The sequence below is a fragment of the Neovison vison genome, chromosome 7, assembly GCF_020171115.1.
Source record: "Neovison vison isolate M4711 chromosome 7, ASM_NN_V1, whole genome shotgun sequence".
Classification (NCBI taxonomy): domain Eukaryota; kingdom Metazoa; phylum Chordata; class Mammalia; order Carnivora; family Mustelidae; genus Neogale; species Neogale vison.
Genome location: NC_058097.1, coordinates 113,468,198 through 113,478,136, shown reverse-complemented (window position 1 = coordinate 113,478,136; position 9,939 = coordinate 113,468,198). Strand labels below are relative to the sequence as shown.

The 9,939-nt window shown below is 38.9% G+C and overlaps 1 protein-coding gene and 1 pseudogene across 1 annotated transcript; one reads left to right on the top strand and one right to left on the bottom strand.

The window, feature by feature from the left end:
- The first annotated feature begins 5,680 nt into the window (after positions 1–5,680).
- LOC122914028 (olfactory receptor 8B3-like) lies at positions 5,681–6,613 on the top strand. Its single transcript, XM_044260671.1, has one exon. It carries the CDS (start codon positions 5,681–5,683, stop codon positions 6,611–6,613), a length of 933 nt encoding a protein of 310 aa, XP_044116606.1.
- A 934-nt stretch (positions 6,614–7,547) lies between these two features.
- Positions 7,548–8,408, bottom strand: LOC122913454 (annotated as a pseudogene).
- Positions 8,409–9,939: the final 1,531 nt, after the last annotated feature.

The window sequence follows — 9,939 nt, the reverse complement described above, 5'->3', positions numbered from 1 at the left end:
CACAGGTGATTTTGACATCACTGTTTTCACCATGTCTGCCTCTGGGCTGTTTGCCTGCTTGGAGCAACACAGCACACTTTGAGCTCTATTCCACTCAAGTCATGCTGACTTTTAAAACTCTAGGATTTAAGAATGTGAATGGGGCAGGGATCTGTGCTGGTCTTCTTGGGGAGAGTCTCACCATGCTGGGTTGGTATGTATTTGACCAGAAAAAGCAGTCATGCCCAAGTGCAGGGCCATGGGATTCAGAGCAAAAATGCCAGGTGACAAGTGTTCAGGTTAGCCGTCCTCAGCAGACAATTCTGTGTCTATGCCAAGGGGCAGGGGAGAGAGGTGGTGCCCACTGGCTCTTTTGTTACCAGAGAGGCATCTCTGTGAACACTGGCTCTCACAGATGTGCTCCAGGAAGGGGGTGCAGTCTCTCCTTAGGGGAACCACAGATCCCACTATCTGCTTCTGGGTTGCTTTCCTGCTTTCTCTCCAACAGTATGGCAGTACTCAGGACTCTATTCTGGGCAAGCCTGCCAACTTTTAAATCTCCAGTTTTGAGCCCCACTCTTGTTTTCCCAGCCATTGGCTTTGGGGGAAGTGTTCTCTTTGTGTATTTCACCTGGGTGCTCCATTCTTAGTTGCTTTTTTCTGCCCCCAGTGCTTCCTCCCCTGCACAGCACCCATGATCAGTTTTTCACCTAAATCAATTCTCCACACTTCCTACCCTCCTCAGTATGGGCTCTTGTCCCCCTCTAGTTGTGAAGTTTATCTTGTCAGTACTCAGGTCAATTCTGTGAGTATTCAACATGATTTGATAGTTATCTAGGTGTGCTCAGGGATGAGACCAACATAGGGTCCTCCTATTATGTTGCCTCTTAACTCCTATTGCCATATCTCCCATTCTCAATAATGGAACAGCCAGACACAAGATAAGAAAGAAATATAGAATTTGAATAACATAATTAACTAAATAGATTTACCAGATGTATAAAACATCCACCTAACAAAAGCAGAATTTCCCCAAATGCGCATGAGATATTTTCCAAAATAGACCCTATGTTAAGCTACAAATTGAACTTCCCCAGATTTGAAAAGAGAAATACCATAGAAGGTATTGCCTCTGACCACAATGGAATAAAGTTGGAAATCAATAACAGAAGGAAAATGGAATAATGCACAAATTTGTGGATATTGAGCAATGCTGTCTTAAGGAAACCAATGAATCAGAAGAAAACACAAGGTAATTTGGAGGCTATTTAATATGATTGAAAACAAAGCCACAACTTAACAAAACTCATGGGATATTGCAAAAGCAGGGGCAAGGGGGAAGTTTGCATCTATGCAAGCCTACATTAAAAAGCAAGAAACATCTCAAATTAATGACTTTAGCTATTTTAAAACTTAAGGAAGTAGGAAAATAAGTAGAAAGCTAACACAAAACCAGCAGGAGAAAGGAAATAAAGACTAGGGCAGAGATAAATTAGAGAATAGAAAAACTAAGGACAAAATGCTAGGATCATGTATGTAGAACATTCTAAAGCTTCCACACACACACACACACACACACACACACACAAATTGAAACCACAAAGAAACTTAAGAAAGTAACAGGATACAAAGTCAAGATACAGAAATTAGTAGTCTTTATATACACTAACAATGAACAATCTTTAGAGGGAGCTAAGAAAACAGTTCCATTTATAGCAGCATTGAATAGAATGAAATACTTAACCAAGAAGATAAAGGCTTTAAAACAAAAATGAAAAAATATTGCTGATAAAAACACAAAAGGCATAAATAAAGGGAAACATGCTTTATGTTCATGGGTTGGAAGATTTACTATCATTAAGGTGTTAATACTACCCAAAGGGACCTACAGATTCAACACAGTCCAAATCAAAATTCCAATGACTTCTTTTTTTGTGGGATACAAAAAAAAAATCCTAGAATTGATATGGAGACTCAAGGGCCCCAGGACAGCCAAAACAATCTTGAAAAAGAGTAAGCCAGGAAGACTCATTCATACTTCCTGGTTACAAAACTTACTATAAAGTTATAGTAACCAAGAGAGTGTGGTGTTGTCATAAAGTTAAACAGAAAGGCCAATGGAAACATGAGAAGCCCAGATATGTTTTTGCATAAAATGGAGGATTGTCTTGGCTATGACACCAAAAACAAAGGCAACAAGCACCAAAGATAGGTAAGTGGAATAACATCAGATAAATACTTTAGGGGTAGTTGGGTGTTCAGTCAGTTAAGCATCTGCCTTACGCTCAGGTCATGATGTCAGGGTGCTGGGATTAAGCCCTATCACTGTACTTCTGTGCATGCACTCTCTCTCTCTCTCTCTCTCTGTGTGTGTGTGTCTCTCAAATAAAGAAATAAAATTTTTTTTAATTTTTTTTGAGGAAAGGAAACAATCAGCAAGGTGAAAAAGCAACCTACAGAATTGGCAGAAATATTGGTAAGCCATATATCTGGTAAAAGTTTATTTCCAAAATATGTAAGGAGCACTTGAAGCTCAGTAGTAACAACATTACAAAACAAATAACTCTATTAAAAATGGGCAAAGGACCTGAATACACATTTCTCAAAGAAAACATGGAAGTGCTCAACACATGTATGAAAAGATGCTCAATATCACTGATTATTAGGGAAATGCAAATGCAAACCACAATGATATTTCCTCCTGCCATGTCTGTTAAAATGGCAATTACCAAAAAGACAATAGGTAAGCACTGGTGAATTTGTAGAGAAAAATGGAGGTGTTCTTCTACAGAGTTAGTCAAAGTGTATAACGTTTCCTTTATTCAAGATGAGTAAGTTCTGGAGATCCAGTGTATACCCATGTAACTATAGTTAACAACACTTTATTTCATACTTTAAAATTTGCTGAGGGTTGATCTTAAATGTTCTCACTACAAAAAACAAAGAAAAATAACTATATAAGGTGATAGATATTTTGGTTCATTTGATTATGGCAATTATTTCACAATCTTTACACTTATAAAACCAAGTCATGTATCTTAAATATATGAAAATATTATTTTAAAATTATACCCTATAAGGATGGAGAAGAAAGAAAAAAAATAACTTCTACTCAATTTTGTCTTTAGTTTTACTGAGGCTGAATCACAGTTTTAAGATATAGTTTTATGACAAACTTTCAATTGCCCAAGTTAGGTAGAGAATGATTGAAAGTTCTTGAAGTAGGGAATGGCATATCTGTGCTCTCAAAGCTCATTGTAGCAGTAATGTAAATGCTTAAATAAGAGGGTGTGTGTAAATAATGCTAGAAAATCATTAGGAGCCACTATAGTTCAGTAGTAGAGTTAAGTTAAAACCTAAAAACTGCCTTAATTTGTGTGGTGGCTGGGGGACAGGAATTGAGGTCATGTGGTTGTAGACTCTATTGCTTAGCATAGAATATGTAGAAATACACTAAGGTTTGCAACCAGAGGACATCATTTTTAGAAATATTTGAGTTCTTACTATGCATGATGTACTGTAGTTAACAAATAAGACAAAAATAATGTTAATTCTAGTAGAAGTTATGATTTACTGGTAAGCACAGGAATTAAAGGGAAAAATGTCTGATGAGTGTGATGATGGAAGATCTCTTGGAATTTATGAGGAGCTCTATAAGAATAGCTGGTATTAACTGACTATTTACTGTGGCACAGGCACTGTTCTAGCCATTTTCCTTACACTTTATCTATTAATCATCATAACAACTTAATGAAAAGTTTGTGTTTTTTTACCATGTCATTTTACAAAGACACAAAAGGAAGAAGGTTAAGTAATTTGTCCGTCGTATTATTAGTAAGACTAGAGGTAGGATTTGTACACACACTCACTAACTGCAGAGCCCCATTTATTTTGTGTGTGTGTGTGTGTGTGTGTGTGTGTGTGTGTGTGTGTGTGATGAAAAGGAATAGATGACATCACTTACTGAAATGTTACAGAAGCCCCAGCAGAATAGTCAGGTACAAATTTCTAGTAGATGTTTAGAAGTAAAAACTTTAGGGATGCCTAATGAATCAGTCACTTAACTGTCTGACTTTGGCTCAAGTCATAACCTCAGGTTCCTGGGATTGAGCCCTCTGTTGTGCTCCTTGCTCAATGGGGAGGGTGTTTCTCCCTCTGCCACACCTTCTGATCATGTGCACTCTCTCTCCCTCAAATAATAACTAAAATCTTAAAAAAAAAAAAAGAAGTAAAAACTTTAGAAGGAATATATGACATTGCAAATTAGAGATATCCCAGGAAAGAGACAATTGATGTGAGATGCTCTCTCTCTGGAAAAATTTCAGATAAAGAAATAAAGAATCCTGGAGGGAGAACCCTGGCAGAAAATTTTTCATTTAGGATATGGGAAGAAAGAGGGATATAAACAGAATAATAGATTGCCCTTTAGAGATGAAGATGACACGGACATGGGAGTTCATTTTTGACTCCATCTTGGGAGATGTACATTCCCTAGATTGATGAAAAACCTTGAATAAATTTGGAGTCCCTAAGGAACTAAAGACAGGTGTGTGGTCTAGAGTGTAAATACAATCCTCTTATTTCGCTTTTCCACATAGAATAAAATCCCAAGGGGAAGAGACTGAGCAAGCTTCTACTCTGTTTATAAGCAGATGCATTGTATCATTAAGCTCACATTCAGTCATCTGTATTTTATCAAGTGGCAAATGAGATAAAGACTATTTTCCTCTGCTTCTTGAGAGAACTAAAAAGTCATAATCAGAAATTATGACCTGTAGTTTGGAAAGGTTTCTGGGGCATACCTAAAATTAAGCGTATGTAACATCCTTTTAGAACAAAGGGACCAAAGCCTCAGAACCTGAAATTGCCCCTCCAGGACATCAGGAGTAAAGACAATGATAAGGGAGTACTGAGATATTGTGATCTAAGGAGGGTGAGTTCTTGAATTTCATTTATGAATGTCCCTCTTGTTGTGAAATGGAAATCCAGAGATCAATATTATGTAACGTTCTTTTTAGTTTTTTTGCAGTTCTGAGATTCAAGTGAGGAGGAATTTGGTCAAGGGGAAATCAGGGGATGTTAAGAGAGTTCAGGGGTGTAGAGGTACAATATCTCTGTCAGTAAGTTCCCTCTCCATGGATGGATCTCTCACTCTTCGGGTTTATGGCTTTTATTCTGTGACATGGGGCAGTAATGTAATCTGTCTTAGACTCTGGTCCCTTAGTTTTGGATTAGAAACAGTGTCCTTAATTCCTCCAACACCAAGTCTAATGTGCCATAGAGACCAATACCAGGTTAGAGGATCTTTGCATCCAATTTTACTTGATAGTAGGTTGAAGTGAAGGACAAAATGGTAAGTCCAGAGCAAAATAGTTGTGCTCTGGTCCACCCTTCTTCTCCCTTCTTCCTTGGTTTTTCCAGCAGTCCTGTTTGCATGTGACAGCACTGGACTTCCCCTGTAGGCTAAATTGTGGTACTCTTTGCTCTGTTTAGCTTATAAACCTCTGATAAGGGGAATTTAGTGTTTCTCAGTGTCATATTAGAGGTAAAGGCAGATTTTCTGGGTTCAGATTTGGTTAGTCTCAGATTCAGATACTCCCAGTGTATATCCCCTTTTGTAGACAAAATATTGTGGGGAAGAGCTGGCTTTTTTCTAATTTAATCCTGTTTTCCTGTGCTCACAGATCACCCTTGGAGAAGAATGAGTCCTACAAACTCCTCTTTTGTAAATGAATTCATTTTTGGGGGTTTAACAGACCTACCAGATCTTCAGCTTCCCCTACTTTGCCTGTTTCTCATCATGTATGTGGTCACTGTGTTGGGAAATTTGGGCTTCATAATTCTAATCGGGCTGAATTCACACCTGCACACCCCTATGTACTTTTTCCTCTTCGATTTGTCCTTCATAGACCTCTGTTACTCTTCTGTGTTTACACCTAAAATGCTGATTAACTTCACATCAAAAAAGAATATTATCTCCTATGGGGGTTGCATGACCCAGCTTTACTTTTTTTGTTTTTTTGTTGTTTCCGAATGTTATGTGCTGACATCAATGGCCTATGATCGCTATGTGGCCATCTGTAACCCACTCTTATATAATGTTGCCATGTCACCTAAAGTATGTTCCAGCCTTATTCTTAGTTCATACTTGAAGGCATTTTTGGATGCCATGGCTCACACTGGATGCATGCTGAGACTGACCTTCTGTGATGCAAACACCATCAACCATTATTTGTGTGATATCTTCCCTCTGCTCCAGCTGTCCTGCACCAGCACCTACGTGAATGAGCTGGTGGTTTTCATTGTGGTGGGCATCAATATCATTGTGCCCAGTGTTACCATCTTTGTCTCCTATGGTTTCATCCTGTCCAGCATCCTGCGCATCAGCTCCACTGAGGGCAGGTCCAAAGCCTTCAGCACGTGCAGCTCCCACATAATTGCTGTTTCTCTCTTCTTTGGATCAGGTGCATTTATGTATCTTCAACCATCTTCTGCTGGATCTATGGATGAGGGGAAAATCTCCTCTGTCTTTTACACCAATGTGGTTCCCTTGATGAACCCCTTCATTTATAGCTTGAGAAACAAAGACATTAAACTTGCTCTGAGAAAAATCCAGAGTAGGAGAGTGATTTGATCAGGATTAATGTGTTTGCTTGTAGTTATAGGACTGGTATATTATGTTCCTTTCATCAAAATAGTTTAGGTGGTATTGACCATATCTATGCCCTTATTATCATGGTGAAGGAAATTTGAATCACCTGTTAATTTATTTCCATTTTATTGGCTGGGTACAGTATACTTTGTTGTTGGTACTTCACAGGTCAGTCTCCCCAACTCCACTCCCTGCTTCAGAGTTCTGAGGAGGGAATTATGTAGAGGTTGGGAGATTCCATTGTGTTGATGATGAGTTGGAGCAGGGACTCCCCAACAGCTGAGGGCCTCTCTCTTCCTCTTGTTCTCACTGGTGCTGGTGGTCAAGAGGACTCTTACTCCTTGAGGCCAGGGGACCATATAATCCACCAACTGGGTTCTAGAGCCAAATTCATTCTATGAGGAAATGATCTTCACACAAGGGTCATTGAGGATAATGCTAGCCTCAGCATGGATGGTCTAAGAGTGAGCATCACTGTTAAAGTACTAGGAGATAATAAAGAAGATGTGTTCCATATATACTATGGACTATTACGCCTCCATCAGAAAGGATGAATACCCAACTTTTGTATCAACATGGACGGGACTGGAGGAGATTATGCCAAGTGAGATAAGTCAAATGTATAGAGTCAATTATCATATGGTTTTCTTATTTGTGGAGCAAAAAAACCCACGGAGGACATGGGAAGATGGAGAGGAGTAGTGAGTTGGGGGAAAATGGAGGAGTAGACAAACCATGAGAGACTGTTGACTCTGAAAAACAATCTGAGGGTTTTGGAGGGGCAGGGGGTGGGAGGTTGGGTGAGCCTGGTGGTGGGTATTATGGAGGGCATGTATTGCATGGAGCACTGGGTGTGGTGCATAAACAATGAATTCTGGAACATGAAAAGAAATTTAAAAAATAAAGAAAAATTAAAAAGAAAAATAAAAAAGTACCAGGAGACAATCTGGTCATCAGTGGCATCCAGATTGCCCTTGAGGGGGCTGTCTGATGCCTGCTTCATCGACTTCTTGATGTCTTCGTCTTAGGCAGATCATCTTCGTATTAGGCAGATTTTCCAGTTAGCAGTTCAGATCCATGACTGACACCTTGGAGGTAGAGACGTGGAAGGCCATGTAGGTGAGTTTAGCATTCAGCCCAAGGATGACCTTGCCTAAAGCCTTGGCACACTGGCAGAAGCAAGGATAATGTTCTCAGTAGCCCCTGAGGCATCAACTTCCTGGAGGAGCTTTCTTAAGGGTGACAGTGATGGCATGGACTGTGGTCATGAGTCCCTCCATGATGCCAAAGTTATCATGGATGACCTTGGCTAGAGAGGCCAAGGAGTTGGTGATGCAGGAAGCATTGCTGACAATCTTGAGGGAGTTGTTATACTTCTCATGCTTCACACACATTAGAAATAGAGCATCAGGGGGAAGGGCAGAGGTAATGACCTTCTTGACCCCACCTTCAAGTAAGCCCCAGTGTTTTCATGTTGGTAAAGACCCCAATGGGCTCTACATCATACTTAGCACCAGCCTCACCCCATTTGATATGGGCAGGATCTTGCTTCTGGAAGATGAAGATGGACTTTCCACTGATGACAAGTTTCCCATTGTCAGCCATGACTTTACCAGTTACTTGCCGTGGGTGAAGTCAAACTGGAACATGTGAACTATGTAGCTGATATCAGTGAAAGGATCAATGACTGCAACAGCATCCACTTTGCCAGAAGTAAAAGCAGCCCTAGTGACTAGGTGCCCATATGTCCAAATCCACTTACTCCAACTTTCACCATCTTGTCTTTGGGGTGAAGCTGGGACTGCACCAGAAGATGAGGCTGTGTGTCAGACATGGAGGCACAGAGATCCCTATTTTTTGCAATTTTTTGCATTTTTTTTCTTTTTGAAATTTTTTCTTCTTTTTTCATTTTTTATTGTGATAAAATACACATAAGATTTATTATCTTAACCATTTTCAAGTTTACAGTTCAGTGGTATTAAATGCATTCATATTATTGTGCAGTCATCATCTTGGTCATCAACATCTATCTCCAAAATACTTTTCATCTTGCAAAACTAAAACACTAGATCCATTACATCATAACTCCCCAGGAACTCCTCCCCCAAGCCCCTAGCAACCATCATTCTACTTTCTGAAGCTATAAATTCTCCTTCTCCTCCTCCTCCTCCTTCTTCTTCTGTGTTTTGGTTTGTGTTTTTTTTTTTTTTTCTTCAGATTCTATATATAAGTGAGATCATATAGTATCTGTCTTCCCACGTCTGGTTTATTTTACTTAGGAAAATGTCCTCCAGGATTATCATATTGTCACAAATAGCAGAATCTCCTTCTTTTTTAAGACTGAATGATATTCTACTTTACACATATAATATTAACATAATAATTACAATCCATATAGCAATGGAATATATACAGTAAGTTTTCATATATACATATACACTTTATACACACAGATTTTTTTAAAGATTTTGTTTATTTATTTGACAGATCACAAGTAGGCAGAGAGGCAGGCAGAGAGAGGAAGGGAAGCAGGCTCCCTGCTGAGCAGAGAGCCCGATATGGGGCTCAATCCCAGGACCCAGGGATCACAACCTGAGCCAAAGGCAGAGGCTTTAACCCACTGAGCCACCCAGGCGCCACTACACACAGATTTTTTTTTTCTTCCTTATCATTTTCACAATGTCTTCTCCTCTTTACCACTTTACCTGTTTAAGAATAACATTATATAACAAATAAATTTATTTGTTTTTTTACACTGTCATTGTGGATTTCATTTTATTTCTTCTGGAAATATGTAAACGTTTCTACAAATGATCACATGAAGTAACAGGAGGGGGATATTGTACTACTGGGGGGTTTTGAACCTGGTGACTATACTGTGACACTAGGATCATGACTCACATTATCTGTAGTCCTGTCTACACCTTCTACTGCCTATAATGTGCCTCCTTGAAATGTCAATGTTTCACAGATACAGCAGGTTCCATAATATCTATAAAATATAATCTACTTTCTAGCTATAAACACTATACATTAAGCACCTTTTGGCAGAGATATCATATTAACCATAGGACACATAGCAGAGCACCAATATATATTTATTACGTAGACATAATATAGAAACTGAGAAAAATTAATGAATTAAATCATATAGCTTATGAAGGAAAAACCTAGATAAACTGTTAGCTTCCTGGTTTCAGTCTACTGCTCTTTCAAATATACTTTTTATTTCCTTCATTTTATTGTTTTTATTTCACTAATTCTGAAATAGGAGAAAACTTTTTTATTTTGAGCATCGACTGTGCTTT